Raw genomic sequence first — 18,718 nt, 5'->3', positions numbered from 1 at the left:
TGTTGCAGACAGTGAAAGAGCATGTTTATGAAAACTAAGTTAGATTTTATGTTTGCATATTTACTGTACCTATTAAGCTCTCATGTTGTAGTGCATTTATTATAGTTAGTTGGATAAATTATCGTAGTTAACCAGATGAATGATGCCACCCTATAAGACTTTCCCCAGTCATAGGTTTATCATTAATTTGACAGTATGCTTCCAACACATATCTGGTCCAGAATGCACAGATGTGTGCTCAGCCTGGGCCTAAGTCTGAAATTTGTCCTGCTGCTCCTGATCTTGTGTGTTTTTAGAAGCTATAAATGTATTGCACACTACTTCCTGCCCTTTCCACCCTCAAACAACATAGTACAGTGCCACACAATGACACGGGAAGGAAAGGGAAGAACCTTGTTAGTAAAGACAATCACTGTTTCACTCCCTCGTGGGCTGCGACTTTCTATGAAAATAATAGATTACAGTAAACAGTTTAGAAGATTATTACAGTAATGCTGATAAAACACTGCTACACTGCGTTTCCACTCACCCCTGTTGGGCATCCACCTTTTATTAAACAGGCTAAATCATAAGCTGGGCCATTTTTTAATGTCAGACTTTCTCAGCAGAGGTTAGGCTCAACTAGTTTCCTTTAGTTCTGGACACCTGGTAGCTCACACTGTATGCAGGGGAGTCAGCTCACTTGAAGAATATTCTTTATACTTGTCCATGTTTTAATTACACCCCCTTTGTCTGCTTCCATATTTAAAGAACAACATTCAAATATTCAATGACTGCCCAGGTATTACTTCAGATAACTATCATGGGATCAGTCTACTGCTTTTATGTATAAGGTGACCGCTGTGTAAATATCTTCATATTGTACAAAGTGATACTGTGCCCCTCTGGCCTCTTTGTGCCTCTGTACAATATTAAAAAGTCACTCAACTTATAACATAAGAGATTGTTAGGATCTATATTACAAGCACACTGGATGTTTTCATTCAACTTAATACAACACAGCACAAAATTATACAACGTGGCAAAGTCTGAACAGATACGGTCATATTTATTGCAGGGTCAATATATTGTTGTTTGTCTAGAACATAAACAGGGTTTCCTTTTGCTTTACTTATGGTGGTTCTGTCCTTTTTATTTTGCCATTTCATTGGTCAGTTTTAATGCGTTGCGCTGCTTGTTACATACTGTACATGCTTGATTTTATGGAATACATTTATCCTGGTTCACTTCATTAGGATCACTCGACCCATGTTCTTCCCAATCAGCCCTGGTTTCCTGAGCATCCTTTATTAAACACATCTCTGAACCATCAAGAATATCAACAAAGTTCTGTGCTACTGTTTTCATGGGCAAATAATGGCTCAACTATTATTTTCTTATTTCTTTATTTGTGTCACATTTAACACAGTAATCAACCCACTTTCTTTTCTTTCGAGCGTCCATCTGTTACAACAACAGTTACGTTGCCAAGTGCAGCATCAGCGGTCTTCCTGGTGGTCCTGTGATTGGAAGCCCACTGCATGTTGTATCTTCGTGTTCTTTGTTGTAGTCAACACATTTCGTGTAAATTCAGGGTAACCAGGCACAGTCTGTATAAAAAAGGTCAAGAGTCTTAAACCAGCAGAACTGCATTAATGCAGCCGTCGTTCTCTGGGTTATTTGTCACCTGGGCATATTTACCTGGGAAGGAAAAGAAAGATTTTGGTTACATTATCACATACCTCACTGACATACAGTAAATACAATATTTACGTGTATATATATATATTTGAGTGTCACACCTGAAATGGTTCTCATTAGACTTTTATCACATTTATCTTGATCTTATTTCCAACTATTTGCATTTTGACAGAAAAAGTTTAACCTTTAGAACTGAAGATAGATTTATTGTATACACTGATGTTTCAGAATTATTTCCATAAGTAGGCGATTGCCACATTACTGTGGAGCATGTAATTTAAGGGCACTCACCCCAGATAACTTTTCCTCCTTGTGTAACCAAACCCAGCTCGCTGACATTGACCTCTACGACTGTTCCTTTTGTGATGACCCCCAGAGAGGTGTAGAGAGGTGAGGAGGGGTTCTTCTTCACTCCGAGGATGGGGAGGCAGAATGTTGCTTTCAGCTCTGGATGTGTCACATGAGCTTTCTTAAAACGCAAACCCTAAAGCAGAATAAAGAGGAGGTCAGTCAATTTAAAACAGACTTCAACTTTAACATTAATCCTGAATGCACGTAAAAAACAAAAGGTGTTGCAGATTAGTTCAAGCGTAAAAATGTACCTTGACATTTAAAAACTTTCCACTATACTGCGATCTTACCATGGGTCTGATGAAACGCTCGTATTTTGGCGGTTTGCGGGTGAAGCCGTCACCGACAAAGCAAACTTTGGTGACCATTCTCTTCCAGGCCTTCTTTTGCCTCTTTCCAGTTTTGATGACTTTAAGCACCTCTGTTTCTCCCTGGGCACGCACCTTTGGCAGGGGCACCTCCCATTTGCCCTACAGAAAACATTACACATTCGTGTTTAGAAACCAATCAAGTTATTTCCACACACACACACACACACACACACATATATATATATAATTACTATAAAGTTAACAAATAAGAAATATATTTTGCCCAAAGACAGGAAATCACTGTGGCATGTTACTGGACAACTAGTGCAGATGAACATATTTCAGCTCAGGTACTTACAGCCTTCTCTTTCCTCTTCTGTTTGATCATGTTGGAGAGGACCTTGGCTCTAGACTGTCCCTCTCTGTCCAACAGGTAGGCTGGCACAGCTCCCTCTGGGGTCTTATCATCGTTCTTCTGCTTGGTCTTCCTCTGTTCATGCATTTTGAGCCTGCAAATATAGAAGTCAGAATTGTTTGACTGTTCGTTGGGTGTAGTTTTCAAGCTTTTTAAAACAGATCAGCACATTTTTTCTCTGTCTATACTCACGTCTTCTTCATCTGGATCTTCTCTGCATGTCTCTGTTTGTGGTACAGTTTGGCCTTCAGACCGATCAACTTCTTGGCTTTGTGGGACCGCTCATGAACCTCACGGCTCTCCTTCTTCCTTTTCCTTTCATGGTGGTCCAAGCGCTGGCCATGCCGCTTGCGGTGTAACTCAATGTGCTCGTTCTGGGGCTACAAAAAAAGAAGCAAAAGATGCAATTTAGGTCACTGATTACAAAGTATAATAAATGCACAGAATTGGTTTGGTTTCTTCAGTCGAATTACAGCTAAATTGCCATTTGGACAACTGTGTTTATCTGTAAATCCTTGTAAATGTAATACATTTGCGTTTTGGGATTGTTGTTGGACAAACAAGCAATCTGAAGATGTCCCTTTGGACTTCAATTATCTTTTAATCCATTATCAAAAATATTGATAATTGCAGAAAAATCTTTCCATTCCTTGTTTATTAGGGTGGAAGGACACATGCCAACAAGCACAACATTTAAAAGGCCATGACATTTTAAGAAACACAACTTGGTCCAAACGTACACACACCATATGGATGGTAAACAAGTTAGCCAACATTCACAAAAATCTAACTTTCGTTCTCATATACCTGTAATTTCACCTGTGCCTCATGTCAGTGGAGGTCGACTGGTTTTAAATATGAACCACACACTGTCTATATGACACAAACAACAAACAACAAACAACAAACACACCAGCAGAGCAGAGCCGCACGTCACCCGGCCACATGTGAACTTAAGCTAACGCTAGCACAGTGCGCTACCCTGTCAAACGACCCGATAAAAGTCAAACAACGCAACAAAAGCGGAGTGTCTTCTTACCATTCTGTGTGTGCGTGGTTCGGTGTCACAGAGAATACGTCGCGGGTGGTAACAGTCGGTAAAGACGCAGAGTATTCGGTGTTTTTGTTTGGGGCTGGGGTCCTTTAGGTGTTGTTCTCCCCGGAGCCGACACTTAGAGGAACTACGTCACCCTGACGTTGCGGGTTGTCCGTTGGTTTAATACGTACGGCTTCAAACGCCAACAAAATACATGGTTTTTCTTCGTATACATTTAACTAAATAGCATATGGATAACGTTATGTACGTATATATATATATAAAAAAAAATACATTTGTTGATATTGACTGGAACAATTTTGTTTTTCGTGCCCGGAAATATCAGCCACACACGCTTCTTGTTCTTCGGGACTTATTTTGGAGCTGTACCTTATGAAAGCGTGACATTTGACAGCGGTTGTGTTTGTTTTGTAGGACATAAATAAATATGTTCTATATCTGCTCTTCGTAGCAGTATATATTGTTAATGTTGTAGCCATCGCAGGTGGGCGGACAGTCTGCGTTTGACTGCGGTGTTGCTCCACAATGGTCCGTCTGAAACCTCTGACTGACTCTTGAGGGAAAAGCTTGAAAGCGAAGCAGACATCAAAGATTCGTGCTGGAGACTTTCGGACGTTAAGCAAGATGATTGGGGTAAGATATAATCCGCCAAAATAAGAGCTGTCAGAGATACATAGTGTTAGTATGATGTTGACTTCCTCACAGGGTCGTTGTCATTCACAGGGAAGGTATTTATTAACTGCTGGGCTCCAGTGCTGCAGATGTAGAGTGAGCTGTCATGTGATAAGACATTACAGCTTTCTCCCAGGTGGGTTTATTTTTTTCTTAATTTGATCTGTTGATGATTGTCAATTGCTGACTCAGCTCTTTTATTAGTTGATAAATTGATAAGCAGCAGGAAACTAGTAGATTCCAGTGTTGGTAATCAGTTACTGGGTTGGTATAGGTTTACATGTGCTTTTTTTTGGGTGTGTTTGAACTACACAACTACAGTTTTAATATGTTACTTTGGACTGTTGTAAATTGTAATGTGTATTTGTTATTATTTCAGTCAGATCAGTAAGATAATGGAAAACATAGTCAATATAGAAAGCTATACATAACATCACTGATTCAGTCAGATCATCATACTGAATGTTCCCTGTCATAGATGATGTCAAATCATTGCGGGCTGTGGTTAATCCTGATATATCCAAGTAAGTAAATGCATTCTGCAGTCTCTGCTCTTTCTCTGATTCAACCTTGTTCCAGACTCTGTCTTAACCTTCGCACTATATCTGCAGGATCCGAAACATTGGCATCATGGCCCACATTGACGCAGGAAAGACAACTACCACAGAAAGGATGCTCTATTACTCCGGCTATACGAGAGCACTAGGAGGTGTGTAGGATGGTGAAAACAAGATGTGGTCATAGTTACCGTTTCTTACCCATGGATTTCCTGTTTGTTCCCGTCTCTTTAATTTATTTCTGTTACTTGGTTGCTTTCAGATGTGGACGATGGGGATACAGTCACAGATTTTATGGCTCAAGAGAGGGAGCGTGGCATTACCATACAGTCGGCAGCAGTCACGTTTGATTGGAAAAGTTATAGAATAAACCTTATAGACACCCCAGGTAGATGGGCATCCTTGTGAGAACAAAATTCCAGTGGAAACGAGAAGGAGCAGCCACTGAAATATGATGATATCTGCGTGTGATTACAGGACATGTTGACTTTACACTTGAGGTAGAGCGGGCACTTCGCGTTCTTGATGGCGCCGTTGCTGTGTTTGATGCTTCTGCTGGTGTTGAGGTTAACCCACTGCTTTCAAACTGCTCTTTTCATTTAAACATTTGTTGTGTTATATAATATATATATAACTGCGTGCACTCTGAACAACCTCTGTTACCTTGAAAACACAGGCTCAGACTCTAACTGTGTGGAGACAAGCAGAGAAGCACCATGTTCCCTGTGTTTGTTTCCTGAATAAGATGGATAAGCCTGCAGCAAAGTGAGTGAATCTGACCATATACAAGTTTTTATTTTCTTATTTTTCAAAATTTGACTGGAAACCTTCCATTCTTCCTCTCAGCTTAAGTTTTTCCATTGAGAGCATCAGACAGAAGTTGAAAGCCAATCCAGTCCTCCTGCAGGTAGGTCTTTAAGAAAAACAGTAACAGTAAGAATAAATGAAGGGTAACTATAACATTACAAGTAGCATTCAAGCAGCAACTACTGATAAGAATGCAGGTAAATAAGTGTGATTATTACAAGTGGTTTTGCAACAAGCAGGCTTATTAATAAGAAGCCCACTAAGTCTAAACTATTTTTATTACAGTATAATTTGTAATCACACAATTGGAAAAACTATATAAGGTATACCTAAAAACCCAAAGGGAGTATGTCACCACGTCATTGAGTTGTCTCATGGAGAGCCTATCCTGTTTCATAGATTCCGGTCGGCAGTGGCAAAAGCTTCTCAGGTGTGGTTGACTTGTTAACCAACCAGAAGCTCATATGGAAGATAAGAACTGAACTGGGAGATGACGGGCGAGTGTTTGAAAGCAAACCTCTTGACCAGTCGGATGAGCCAGAGCTCCTGCAGGAGGCGAGTGAGGCCAGGACGGCTTTAATTGAGCAGGTACACGTCGTAACATTTTAGCAATGTTGATCGTTTTAAATATTGAAAAAAAATGTCAAGATGTTCCAGATTTCTTCTCCAGTTTGTATTTCTGTTCTCAAACACAGGTTGCTGATCTGGATGATGAGTTTGCTGAACTGCTGCTGACTGATTTTGGTGACAATTTTGATGCCGTTCCCTCCGTCAAAGTAAGCGTTGTGTTGCATGGTACCATAATATGAGCCTATAAAGTAGCAGTGTTACTTGTGAACATAGAGTAAGTAGTGCCAATGTGTCCCCAGCTACAGGAGGCTGTGCGGCGGGTGACTCTGGCCCGTAAAGGCGTTCCGGTACTCTGTGGGAGCTCTTTGAAAAACAAAGGCGTTCAGCCTCTTTTAGATGCCATCACCGCCTACCTGCCTGCCCCCAATGAACGGCACCATGACCTGGTGTGAGTAAAGAAGCTATTACTAACTAACACCTGATACTGAGTTAAGGACTAGCATGATTGGAACCTTTTAGGTTTTACATTTCAATACTGTTTTTTGTTTTAAAAAAAAAAAAGTATTGAAACAACCACAGCTATGAAACTCTCCTAGTTGGGAAGAGGATGAGAGCCTCGACTGGGTAAAGTCAGGCTTTATTTTCTGCTTTAATTTTATTTTATTGCAGCGGAAAGTCAGCTGTCAATAGGAAGTTTTATTCCAGATGAAAACACACAAGTCGGATAGCTCACCCATGTACCGAGGCTGAATCCTTGCTGCAGCTACCCAGGGTTCGAATCTGACCTGTGGCCTTTCCTGCGTGTAACACTAATGAAAACATACCTATGAATGTTTTATTCCATTTCTGCCAATAGATCCTCCTAAATGTTACACACGGGACCTTTAAGACAACACTGTTAAACGTGATTACCTGCTTCCCATCTGTAGTGACTTAATTTGAGGTCTGTGGAGTAGTAGTCCTTCCATCAAATGGAATCGAATGGGTCAATAGGGTCTGAGCCTGAGAAATTGTTCAGAACTGATTTACAAATATCTGCGATTGTGATGCACACATGTAAACTGTCACAATTAATGTAGAATGGATGGAACCTGGATACAAAATGGAACCAAAATGGAAATCATGCTGAACTGTCCTTCTGTGAATATCCCATGCTATTATTAAAATATGTTTCGATGTACATTTGTTTGTTGTCTAACCTGTGTTTATCATCCTTCAGACGGTGGTACAAGGACGACCTATGTGCTCTGGCCTTCAAGGTTCTCCATGACAAGCAGCGTGGTCCTCTGGTATTTCTTAGGATTTACTCCGGTACTCTGAAACCACAGACTGCTGTCCACAACATCAACCGGAACAGCATGTACGTAGTTTTCATTACAGCCTCGCAACCATGATCAAGCTCTGACCTACCAATCGATTTTGACCAAAATCATTATTATGAATATAAAACTTCTATTTTTTGTATCATGTTGTGTGTAGTGAGAGGGTTAGCAGGCTGCTAGTGCCGTTTGCTGATCAGCATGTGGAAACCCCCTCGATTACAGCGGGAAACATCGCTCTGACTGTGGGACTGAAGCAGGTAGAGCATCAGACATTCATTCATCACATTCCTTATTTGGTATTTTGAGGACTTTCCCCTCAAAAAAGTTTTTCACTTTCACTTAAGGCTGTCACAGGGGACACCATCGTTTCATCGAAAGCTTCAGCAACAGCTGCAGCCCGTCGAGCCCAAAATGATGGCGGGGCAAGAAAGAAACGTGGGGAAGATGCCAACATGGTCCTTTCAGGGGTGGAGGTCCCTGATCCTGTCTTCTTCTGCACCATAGAACCGCCCACCATGTCTAAACAGGCTGGTCAGTTGACAGTGATTATAGCCTTGCTACACATGCTCCAGAAAGCTTGTGGTGACTCACACATTGTAATTTTTTTCCCTAAAAGATCTTGCTAATGCACTCAACTGCCTCCAGAGAGAAGACCCCAGTCTTAAAGTCAGGGTTGACCCTGATTCTGGCCAGGTAATACCATCATTGGATTAGCCAGGATTTCCTTTAGTCAGATCATCTGCCACTAACGAGTCAAATACATATCACTCTCCATCCTCAGACCATTTTGTGTGGGATGGGAGAGCTACACATTGAGATCATCCACGATCGAATCAGGAGAGAATATGGCATCGAGACTCACCTTGGACCACTACAGGTGGCTTACAGGGAGACTATTCTCCACGAGGCCTCTACTACAGGTGCAACAAACACTCATTTCTTAATCAGTGCATTAGATTACGGGTGGAGGAGAAATTATTCTTACTTTACTTGTAACAGATACGCTGGACCGTACTGTTGGGGAGAGACGACATGTTGCCACAGTGGACCTGGCCGTCAGACCTGTGGACATCTTCTCTTCAGGTGGCTTGTGTGAATTAGATTTCACAGAGGAAGTGGAGGGGCAGCTATCACCAGAAATGAAAGCAGCAGTGGAGAACGGAGTACACACCTCAAATCTTCAAGGTATCATTGAACGAAACTCTTCTCGCAAATCTGTGCTACCTTTTTTTTTTTTGTACAGCCAGATTTAAGATGTAATGTTTTCAATGATTTCACCTTCAGGTCCATTACTTGGTTATCCTTTACTGGGTGTGTCCACACTGATCAAAAGTGTCAAAGTGGAACCAGGAACTGTTCCCGTCATGGTGTCGGCCTGTGTGTCCCGCTGCATGCTTAAGGTAAACCATTATGACTTCCTATGTCACACCTGTAGACTACAGGATTGTTAATAAACCACGGTTCTGTTTCTTTGGACGCAGGCCCTGAGGCTAGCAGGAGTTCAGGTCCTGGAGCCATTGATGTCCCTGGAAGTGACTGTCGGGGAGAATCACCTTAGCTCTGTGCTGGGGGACTTGGCCCAAAGACGAGGAACCGTCCAAGATATCCAGAGTCGACACGACAACAAGGTGCTGCTTGCAACCGTGCCGTTGGCTGAGATGATGGTGAGATGACATCCAATTCAAATATTTTGACCGTAGTTTTTAGTTTAACGGGTCACCATAACAATTATTTACTATTCATACCTGTTCGATTTTTAAAGGGCTATTCCACCGTCCTGCGAACTCTGACATCTGGCACTGCCACCTTCTCCCTGGCGCTGGACACCTATGAGGCCATGAACCCCCAGGACCAGAGCATCCTACTTAAAAGAATGTCTGGTCTGCTTTGATCCTGTTCTCAACAACACTGTGCAACTGTTCAGCAATGGGACCAATGGCCCTCTGGGATAGAGGCATGGCTAATACGCAAAAAGACTTTTAGGACTTGAGTAAAATGCTATTTATAGTAGGAATACCCACTGCAGAAAAGAGGACAATATTTGATGCAAAATAAATCTGCAGCAAAGTATTTCATACCCTTGTTTTTTTTTTTTATAAATAGAAACACCAAATTAGAAGATAAAATGTAAAGATTTTATTCAGAAGTTATACAAACATTGATAAAAAACAAAAAGTGCATTCATAAATCCAAGATGTTTATGACATAGGATGTGATTAAGAGTTTTGTAGGTCTGGAGATTTAGAAAGGATGATGTGTCTCAGCATCAGTACAGTGACATCTCTTCAATGGCAGTTCAGCATTTGATTTCTCGGTTTGAAATAAAAGCATGGAATTGATTGCATGGAATTGCTTCCCTTTTCTTGCTCCCACTTGGCATCCTCTCAGTTGTTTTCATATACCCTTGTACTCATGGGGACAGTAGCTGGAAAACAACGGCTCAGCTGGGATTCCGCGGCTTAGAAAAGGGAAAAAAAAAAAATTGTTTTTATGAATATGCTTCTTACAGTATGTTTTAGTTTAAAATTGGTAGCCTTTCTAACAGGAGTGTGTCTGTTAAGACATTTGGAGACTGAGGCTGATGCAATTGAATATAATAGACATGTCAGATACTTACTCCACCATGCGACAGCGGTGCACAGACAGTCTGCTGAAGGCATCGTTGATGTCTGTCACATCTTTGGCACTCCACAGTCGCTCTGCCACTGCACTTGCACGAGGCCTGTGAGTAACGCAAAGCAAGAAAAACCCGTCTAAAGTCATGTGATGTGTCAAGGTTCAAAATACATTTATGTTCTGATAAGAGTTTATGAAAGAATCACATGAGCCATACAGTACCAGAGTCTGGGTGTCAGGTTGGTGGCGTCCACATACTCTCCCCACAAGCAGGCTTCTCCACCAATCACAAGCTTCTTTTGTGCTTCAGTTCCTGTTGTAAAATGTATAATCTGATGAGATCAGGTGACTCAAGCAGCGTCCAGGGAATCTAAACACTCCACTGAACTAGAGTGATAAATGAAACAATGTTTAATTTAATGGAATTACAATTATGTGGTGAACTATTAAGATATTTTCCCTCTGTTCATTCAACAGGCTTACACGTATTTGCACAGCAGTGACAAATATCCTCATGACATTTCAGATCTGTGTCAAGAGTCAAACAATAGAGCTAATAAAATCCAAGTCAGACCAACAACAGAACAATAAAACTGAATCATATGAGCAAAGTCCTGACACCCTATGTAAATACAAAAAAAAAATATTATTTTTTTAAAAGTCATAAAGGGAAAATGTCTTGCTATAGAAATCAATCATGCAGACACAAACCCTTGAAATCCTGCGGGTCTGCCTTGTAATGGCCCTGCCAGTCCTGGCCGTAGGAGATACGGTTCAGGTACCAGGGAGTGGACAGCAGGGTCCGGTACCCTGATGATGTAACATTTGCCATCTCATTCTGGTATTGCTGCTGGTTTCCTTTCCAAACGTGGATAAGTGTGTCTGGTTTCAGCTACACAGCACACACACATATAGTATCAGTATTAGCAAGATGAAATGGAAAAATGAGGGGAGGGGCTGTGGAACGAAGACGAAAAGGTCCCAAACTGTCTGGAAATCAAAAAAGGTTCAGTCTAACTTTCGTCTCGATCCAGGTTTATGAAGGACCAAACCTGACTTATTTTGCCCTGGCTGGTGGATTTGAACCCAGGACACCCAAGACAAGGGGTGTACCATACCTTACTATGCCACATTCTTCACTTCACTGTCTAAAATACACCAGGATTGGTCCTCCACAGTGGTGAACGGTGAATCATTCTACAAAAACCACCAACCACACAGCCCCATGTTCACTGTCTCGGACTCTCTCCTTGTCACAACTGTGCAGTTTCCAAGCGTAAGCCTGTTGAACAAAATCCAGAATTCTATTTTGCCCCAATACACCAGGCCTAAATCAGAGTTTTCCTCCACCAAATGAATTGATTTTTCAGATGACTGAGAGCAATGTTTAAGAAAACTGACCGTTGAAGTTGAGTGGCTCAACCTTGTAGTACTTCTGCCAGTCCTGTGCGTAGCTAATGTAATCTAGGTACCATGGGGCGGAGAGGATGGTGGTGTACCCTGCCGCTGTCACTTTGCCCATCTCTTCATTAGACCCACCGCCGATCCACACATGCACTACTGTGTCTGGCTTTAGCTGGAATAGTTACAGACCACGCTACTGTACTTAGATTAGATACTACATGAGTGGTTGGTTTTGGTTAAAGGAATAGTCTCACATTTTGGGAAATGTGTTTATTCGCTTCCCAGCTGAGTTTTAGATGAGAAGATTGATGCCACTCTCATGTCTGTATGCTCTGTATGAATATACCATAAGCGGCCAATTAGCTAAACTTAGCATAACAACTGGAAACGGGTAGAAACAGCTGGCTTGGGTCTGTCCAAAGGTAACAAAAACTTAAAAAAGACAATTTCTTGACTGGGAGCGGTAACTTCTGGGTGTTTCAGCTAGTTGCCCACCAACAATGACAGGTCTTGGCTAGTTAGCTGGCTGGAGTAACTCCACTCTTTAAAACAACATGTAATTTGAATAAAATATATAGATAATAAATATATAGATAATAATATAGTAATTAGATTTCAGGGGGTGCTGGGAGGAGGAATGTGTTACCTTTGGACAGAGCCAGGCTAGCGGTTTCCAGTTTATGCTAAGCTAACTGGCTGCTGGCGGTAGCTTCATATTGTTCAGACATGACAGTGGTATCGATCTTTTCATGCTACCTTCGACAAGAAAGCAAATAAGCTTATTTCCTAAAATGTAAAACAATTTCTAATGAAAAACAAAACACATAAATGACTTATAAATGGTAATAAAGTACTCATCAATAAAATCTTGACCAAACATCTTGGTGTAGTTAGCATATAAACATGTCTTACATTCTTAACTTTAACATGGAAATAACCTTCTGATATGGCACAGGCCATTTTCCTTCAGTTACCTTTACACCATTGTCAAAGACCTCCTGCCAGATCGTGTAGCCCTTCTCGGTAGTGGTGACAATATCCAAGAGTCTATCAGATCAAAAAAGGCCAAAATCATGTTATGTATAAGGAAAAGAGAAGAAGCAACCAAATTAGAATAAAATGAGCAACACACTTTTGGATATAGAATGATTCCAGTTTGCTGTAGTCTTGTCCGAAGCCTTGCTGATCCATGAACTTCTGAATGTCTGGGTTGGACTTCCTGCAGGGCAAACACGGCAACATTAACTGTTGTCCAATCTTTGGTCTTTGAAGTTTTTTTTTAACATTTTGTACACAGTCTTACCAGCAGGTGAAGTCCACCTCATCACCTCCCAGGTGAACATAGGCATCAGGGAACACAGCGCTGATCTCCTTGAAGAACTGGCTCATAAAGTCGTATGTGGTGTTCAGGATGGGGTTCACTGGTCCGAAGGTGCCAGAGGGTTTGGATCCAGAGTAACAGGGTGTAAGCAGATCTGGCTGGCCTGAGAAGAATAGATTACATTTTGTATGCTTTATTGTTTTATATGTCCTTGCTGAATGCTTCCAGGTAGTATTAAAAAAAAAGAAAGAAAATCTAATTTCTTTTAAAAGAAAACAGGGGGAAAAAATGGTGGTGACTCACCTTTGCCCCAAGACTGTGTGTGCCCTGGAGTGTCAAACTCTGGGATGACGCGAATGCCTCTCAGACGGGCAAACTCGATCACCATCTTCACATCAGCAGGTGTATACACATGTGTGTATGGGTGGTAAGCTCCCTGCGAACAAGATGACAACAATGAACAAGCTCTTCTGGTGGACTGGGACAAATACATTGTCCTAATCTGTCTTTGCTGCAGTTTAACGCCAATACTCAGTCTCACTGACCTGCTGGCTCAGCTGCGGGAACGTTCGGCTCAGGTAAGGGAAGGATTGATCATCCACAATGTGCCAGTGAAAGACATTAATTTTATTCATGGCCATTGTTTCCTGTATGAAGGAAGAAAGTAAAACAATTAAACAGTAAATAAAATTAAAAATGACAATACAAGATAAGAAAGTCTTACTGACGCACCAGATTGGCCAAGATGACTTTGATGGGCAGGAAATGCCTAGAGCTGTCCAGTAAGATGCCCCTATGTGCAAATCTGGGGAAATCACTGATTGTTGTTGAATTGATGCTTTTCTGAAAGAATACAAAGTTAAAAATCAGCCTGACCCATTCAACAAAATGTCTTCGTTAAGAATAAACATTTTGAAACAAATCATATTGTCCTTCACTTACAGCTCCATATTCATCTTCATACACCAACTGGCTGAAAGTTTCCAGACCTAAAAACAATGGAAACAAATTAACACATTGCACGTAAATCATGTAAAGTTCCCGGACGTTTTATGATAACATACAATTAAGTTACTGTCAATTCATTTACAACATTTGCTTATTGCTTATTTTTTTCAAATTTACTATATTTATCTTTCTTCTGGCACATCAGTACGGACGAATGTATGCATGTGCGTACAAATACATATGTGTCTATGCATGTGTACATAAATGGGTGAATTTGAAGTTATAGCTTCTTTCTCTTTGCTTGTATCACTGGGCGTTTAGAAGACCATTTCTTTGTGGATGTATTAAATCATGAAATTATTGCAATAAAAGTATAAAAGTTAATGTCACTTGATAACACACCCTATTATAGATCTGTGAGCAAAGTTTCACAGTAACAAACACACACTGTAACTTTATCTTGAAATGAGTGACCAAGTTTGCACCACAGTACCACACAAAGTGTAACACCACATCTGACTCAGCATTTTATCAACACAACAGCTTTTCAACGCACGCAGGACATACATGCACAGAGATATAGCTTACACATGCATTTTTTATTTGTGATCATGTGTTTGTAATGGTGTGTGATTAAGATCATATGAAAACCAACACCAGTTTTGATAATTGATTATCATTTAAAATAGCAGTTTGACATTTCGGGAAATACTTTTATTTGCGTTCTGTTGCTGTGTGTTAGATTAGAAGATCGATACCACTCAAGTCTGTCCGTTAAATACGAAGCTGCAGGAGACATTAGCTTAGCATAAAAACTGGAACTCGCTAAATAGCCTTGTGTTGTCGTCATTGTGTGGTCACTGCTCCTGGCCAAGTGATAATCCGGTACATATTTATAACTTTGTGCTAAGATAAACTAATTGTCTCTTGACTGTAGCTTCATATTTAACAGACACACATGAGAGTGGTAGTGATCTTCTAATCTAACTTTGAGCAAGAGAGTGAAAACGTATTGCTGTAAGTTTTTTTTTAATCAAGCAAAATGTCAAAAATGTGCAGTTTATTAGATTAGAGGACTTTCTGCCCTTCTCTGTTTTTATATAATTGTAAATTGAATGTATTTGGATTCTCTAATACTGGTACAACAAAACGAGCACTTTAAAAGATGAAAGATGATATGATCTTTGGCTCTGAGAAATTGTGATCTATTGATTAATTATTAAAAAGGGAATAATTGTTAGTTGCAGCTCTAATGCAGAGTTAACTTTGAAGTGGTGCAATAACAAGCAAAAAAAAAAAAAAAACCTACCGTGCAGGGCTCCCCAGACCTTCGGTGCTTTGAGGACAGCATACGGCTGATTCACTGACAGCTCATCTGTGGACACAAACATTGCATGTGCAACGTCAGGGTTGTTAAAGCTTGGCAGGATGTTATTATTGTGCTAAAGTCAGGGTCTTAAGCACTTAGGTGGGCTTTAGACATTTGGTCTCTACTAACCATTTTAATCCTAGTATCTACCATCCAGGTAATATCTAATTCTACAGGCAAGTCATAAGCATAGGCCCTCTATCTGGTTGTAAAATGTAGCATGAAGAATCCCCAGAAGAATTATTGTTTACTATAAAAGAATTTACTGTTGTAGCTGGTCCAGGTAGAGTTAGTTTAAACTGCTTTATATACGGTTTGGTAGTTTAGCCCAGTGTTTCCCACCCTAGGTTTCAGGCCCCCTACAAACAATATTTTTTATCTATTTCTTTATTATTTTTAATGGTTTTAAGTAAGATATTTGACAATTTTACCTCTTTGGGCCTTCAACAGTTTCAAATTAAATTGGAATCAAACAATCTGAGAAGTCTAGAGGGGAAATGTCTCTGTTAAATACATAAAGTAGACTAAAAAGAACGACATTTCCCACTGAAGTTAAGTGACATAGACGTATAAAGTAGCATCTTGTACTGAGGTACTCGAGTAAATGTACTTCCTGGTCATTTCCACCACTGTATTTGAAGAAAAGAAAAGAAAAGCAGAATGTAACACCAATAGCTAGAGATAAATATCCAGATTAGTCAGTCTGCAGATAACAGTTAGCAACCTTGATCTCTGCAGAAGCAGTCCATGGAGAAAATATTCAGATCATCTACTTAAGTGAAAGCAGCTTCAATATAAAAATACTCCAAGACCCAGAATGAAAATGTCACTGAAGTACACACTTTACATACAATTGGACCGTGCATCATATGTTATAGGCTCATCATATGTTTTATCTGTTCTTTAAACTGTTAAATACATGTAGAGAAGTGAAAAGTACATAAAGAAGCATAAAATGGAAATACCCAAGTAAAGGATTTCACATTTGTACTTCTCACATTCCAGCAACCCTGTGCAGATGATATGAATGAGGAAGAGACTCACATGACTCGTCAGAAGTCAAACTGGGGTAACTGTCACATTCAGAGTCAGGTGATGTGATCCACACCTGCAGCTCCGTCAGCTCAGAGGGGCCTGTTCGCCTGCCTTTGTTCAGCTGCTGCCTTTTTGCAATGCCGAACATGTATTCATAATACCTGTTGAGAGAGGGAGAAAGTGGAAACATTGCTTGTCATGCGGCGGCGGCGGCGGCGAGTCCCTGAACGCAGCACAGCGCTTTTTATCTCCCTCATTAGAAACATAGAAAGAGAAAGTAAAGATAAATCAAATGCAGCTCCTTACCTCCTGTACGCGTCCTGCAGGAGGCTGCAGCTCGGCCCGGCGGTTGAGTCTTTGGCGTCGACAATTCTGAAGCTGGAGCTGGTTAACTTGAATGAAACCTCTGAGAGCTGCACTTTCTGCGGCAGAGGCCACAGAGAGCCATATTTCGAAGGCTGTGCGACGAGCTCGGCCTCTTCCTCCGTCACCTCGTCAATGTAGTTGTCGATGTAGTTGTCGATGTAGTCGTGCCTCAGCCCCCGGCAGAGGCTAAGGGCCAGCAATAGTGCAGTGAACTTCAGAGTAGTGCTCATGTTGACAGAAGACAGTGGAGTCACAAGACCTGGTTGTCACGCAGCAGCATTATGTTTGAGTGACCTGGGCGGGGCTTCACACGCAGAAGTCAATGTTGTGCAAAGATTTAAAGGGGAACCAACCTGTTCTGTGTCTGTGGCCTACTGCTGTAAAGTAATACATTAAGTATTTCTTTACCCGTCCTTGAAGACATGAAGTGAAATGTAGTGTGCAAAGAATGCAAAGCAACAGAATGTAATGCAGTTATGGATCTTTATAATGTTGTGACTGTATATCGTAGTGTTTTATATCAGTATGAAACAAGCTGTGTCTATATTAATTCTTTTCCACTAATATTGTTAAACCAACCAGACAATCAACTTATCTTTTTTTTAAAACTTTTTTATACATCTATCAGAATTACAGAAAAAGATGCAGCTTACACACAACAATATGACTTTCTGGAATCATGTCTGATCCACATTCAAACCACCATGTGAAAGCTATAAACAGCCTGACATAAGAGATATTATATAACAAGCATCGACTAGCCCAATTATTTTTCATTTGTGATGTTCTGTCAGCATGTGTGACCCTTCATGGCTGCCCATATTTTATGTCTTGGCCTATATTTGGCCCACAACAAATAGTGATTAGTGACCTTTTCTATCCATGAGTTGGAATAAACCACAACATGAGATAAATATAAATTAAAATAAGACTTTAAACTCTTAAAGAACACAAACTCCTCTCAAAAATATGTTGTTCTTCTTGTTCCTACAGTTGGATGTTTGAACTTCACTGCAGAATGATGTATGTGCAGAGTTTGACACTAGAAGGATGTTTTCACATGAATCTGCGGAAGTGCGAAGTGGAAAGTTTCTCTCAAATCTGATTTTATTGGTCCAGTGTGTTACATTTAGGAGGATCTATTGGCAGAAATGGAATATAATATTCGTAGGTATGTTTTCATTAGTGTATAATCACCTGAATATATGAATCATTGTGTTTTCGTTACGGATGCAGTAGGTTGCCTCCCATGGAATACGCCATGATGAACCATGATGTTTTTAAAGTAGCCCATAGCAGACAAACCAAACAGTGGCTGTAGATAGGGACTAGCCACTGTAATTCTCATTCCCAGGTTGTCAAATACAGATGTGAGCAGTGTGCAGTTAGTTGCAATTTGTAACTTCACCGCCAGATACCACTAAATCCTACACACTGGTCCTTTAAATGACGAGGCCTGCTGGAATGATTTTTTACATCACAAATAGTTTGGAAGTCCATTTATTCCACTATTTTTCACTTATATAAGTGTGATGTATAAAAACTTGAAGCCACCAGTGCACAGACACTGAGAATGGACTTTACTGCTGAGTAGGAGACATCTTGTGTCCATCGGGAAAACGTTTGAAATGAAAACATTTGCATATTCAAAGAGTCTGTCTATAAATAATAATATATAAATATATTTATATAAACAATAAATATGGACAAAGATAAAATGGTGAGTTTCAAAAATTAATACATACTACAAGAATAATTTTAGCTTCTCAATTGTTTTATACATTTCTTCTAAATTACTCTAAGTCTAAGCAAATAAACCATCTAATGGTATGTTGTCTTTCCAGATCTACCCAAACTGTGTCAATCATCCCAGGAATATTTTGTCCACTAGATGTCTCTCCTGTGGTATATATGAAG

At 40.4% G+C, this 18,718-nt stretch overlaps 3 protein-coding genes across 5 annotated transcripts; 1 reads left to right on the top strand and 2 right to left on the bottom strand.

Annotated features, from left to right (window-relative positions):
- Window positions 1-1,368: 1,368 nt before the first annotated feature.
- nsa2 (NSA2 ribosome biogenesis homolog (S. cerevisiae)) lies at window positions 1,369-3,961 on the bottom strand. Its single transcript, XM_051411740.1, has 6 exons — window positions 3,797-3,961; window positions 2,950-3,137; window positions 2,701-2,851; window positions 2,322-2,501; window positions 1,972-2,164; window positions 1,369-1,680 (listed from the first exon to the last, which is right to left on the bottom strand). Exons 1-6 carry the CDS (start codon window positions 3,797-3,799, stop codon window positions 1,613-1,615), a joined length of 783 nt encoding a protein of 260 aa, XP_051267700.1. The 5' UTR covers window positions 3,800-3,961; the 3' UTR covers window positions 1,369-1,612.
- Window positions 3,962-4,155: 194 nt separating this feature from the next.
- Window positions 4,156-10,081, top strand: gfm2 (GTP dependent ribosome recycling factor mitochondrial 2). Of its 2 annotated transcripts, none has more exons than XM_051411718.1 (20): window positions 4,156-4,447; window positions 4,538-4,622; window positions 4,965-5,010; window positions 5,098-5,195; window positions 5,306-5,431; window positions 5,521-5,609; window positions 5,720-5,808; window positions 5,890-5,950; window positions 6,250-6,438; window positions 6,546-6,626; window positions 6,720-6,868; window positions 7,640-7,780; window positions 7,900-7,999; window positions 8,087-8,273; window positions 8,359-8,435; window positions 8,524-8,662; window positions 8,742-8,927; window positions 9,027-9,142; window positions 9,224-9,406; window positions 9,505-10,081. In XM_051411718.1, exons 1-20 carry the CDS (start codon window positions 4,439-4,441, stop codon window positions 9,631-9,633), a joined length of 2,280 nt encoding a protein of 759 aa, XP_051267678.1. In that variant the 5' UTR covers window positions 4,156-4,438; the 3' UTR covers window positions 9,634-10,081. The 2 variants fall into 2 exon arrangements, with proteins under 2 accessions (XP_051267678.1, XP_051267677.1); XM_051411717.1 differs by having other exon boundaries at window positions 4,520-4,622.
- Window positions 9,864-17,090, bottom strand: hexb (hexosaminidase B (beta polypeptide)). 2 transcript variants are annotated; one of them, XM_051411723.1, is made up of 14 exons: window positions 16,742-17,090; window positions 16,445-16,596; window positions 15,341-15,406; window positions 14,026-14,072; window positions 13,816-13,926; window positions 13,629-13,730; window positions 13,387-13,519; window positions 13,066-13,246; window positions 12,895-12,981; window positions 12,737-12,809; window positions 11,070-11,250; window positions 10,581-10,671; window positions 10,360-10,464; window positions 9,864-10,200 (listed from the first exon to the last, which is right to left on the bottom strand). In XM_051411723.1, exons 1-14 carry the CDS (start codon window positions 17,029-17,031, stop codon window positions 10,137-10,139), a joined length of 1,683 nt encoding a protein of 560 aa, XP_051267683.1. In that variant the 5' UTR covers window positions 17,032-17,090; the 3' UTR covers window positions 9,864-10,136. The 2 variants fall into 2 exon arrangements, with proteins under 2 accessions (XP_051267683.1, XP_051267684.1); XM_051411724.1 differs by lacking the exon at window positions 11,070-11,250 and adding an exon at window positions 11,760-11,934 and having other exon boundaries at window positions 16,742-17,088.
- Window positions 17,091-18,718: the final 1,628 nt, after the last annotated feature.

Source organism: Dicentrarchus labrax, unplaced genomic scaffold (genome assembly GCF_905237075.1).
Source record: "Dicentrarchus labrax unplaced genomic scaffold, dlabrax2021, whole genome shotgun sequence".
NCBI lineage: Eukaryota > Metazoa > Chordata > Actinopteri > Moronidae > Dicentrarchus > Dicentrarchus labrax.
The sequence above is the reverse complement of the archived record's forward strand: the minus strand, read 5'-3'. Positions and strand labels throughout refer to the sequence as shown.

What these genes read in the sequence shown, in the direction of transcription:
- nsa2 (XM_051411740.1), bottom strand. An exon ending in AGAAGAGGAAAGAGAAGGCT is followed by an intron (nt 2,502 to 2,700) that starts GTAAGTACCTGA and finishes TGTTTTCTGTAG; the next exon opens with GGCAAATGGGAGGTGCCCCT. An exon ending in AGGAGGAAAAGTTATCTGGG is followed by an intron (nt 1,681 to 1,971) that starts GTGAGTGCCCTT and finishes TTTCCTTCCCAG; the next exon opens with GTAAATATGCCCAGGTGACA.
- gfm2 (XM_051411717.1), top strand. An exon ending in GAACGGCACCATGACCTGGT is followed by an intron (nt 6,869 to 7,639) that starts GTGAGTAAAGAA and finishes ATCATCCTTCAG; the next exon opens with ACGGTGGTACAAGGACGACC. An exon ending in CACCATGTCTAAACAGGCTG is followed by an intron (nt 8,274 to 8,358) that starts GTCAGTTGACAG and finishes TTTCCCTAAAAG; the next exon opens with ATCTTGCTAATGCACTCAAC.
- hexb (XM_051411723.1), bottom strand. Translation starts at nt 17,031, where the DNA reads ATGAGCACTACTCTGAAGTTCACTGCACTATTGCTGGCCCTTAGCCTC. An exon ending in AAGTCATCTTGGCCAATCTG is followed by an intron (nt 13,731 to 13,815) that starts GTGCGTCAGTAA and finishes TCCTTCATACAG; the next exon opens with GAAACAATGGCCATGAATAA. An exon ending in CACCGCTGTCGCATGGTGGA is followed by an intron (nt 10,201 to 10,359) that starts GTAAGTATCTGA and finishes CCCTTTTCTAAG; the next exon opens with CCGCGGAATCCCAGCTGAGC.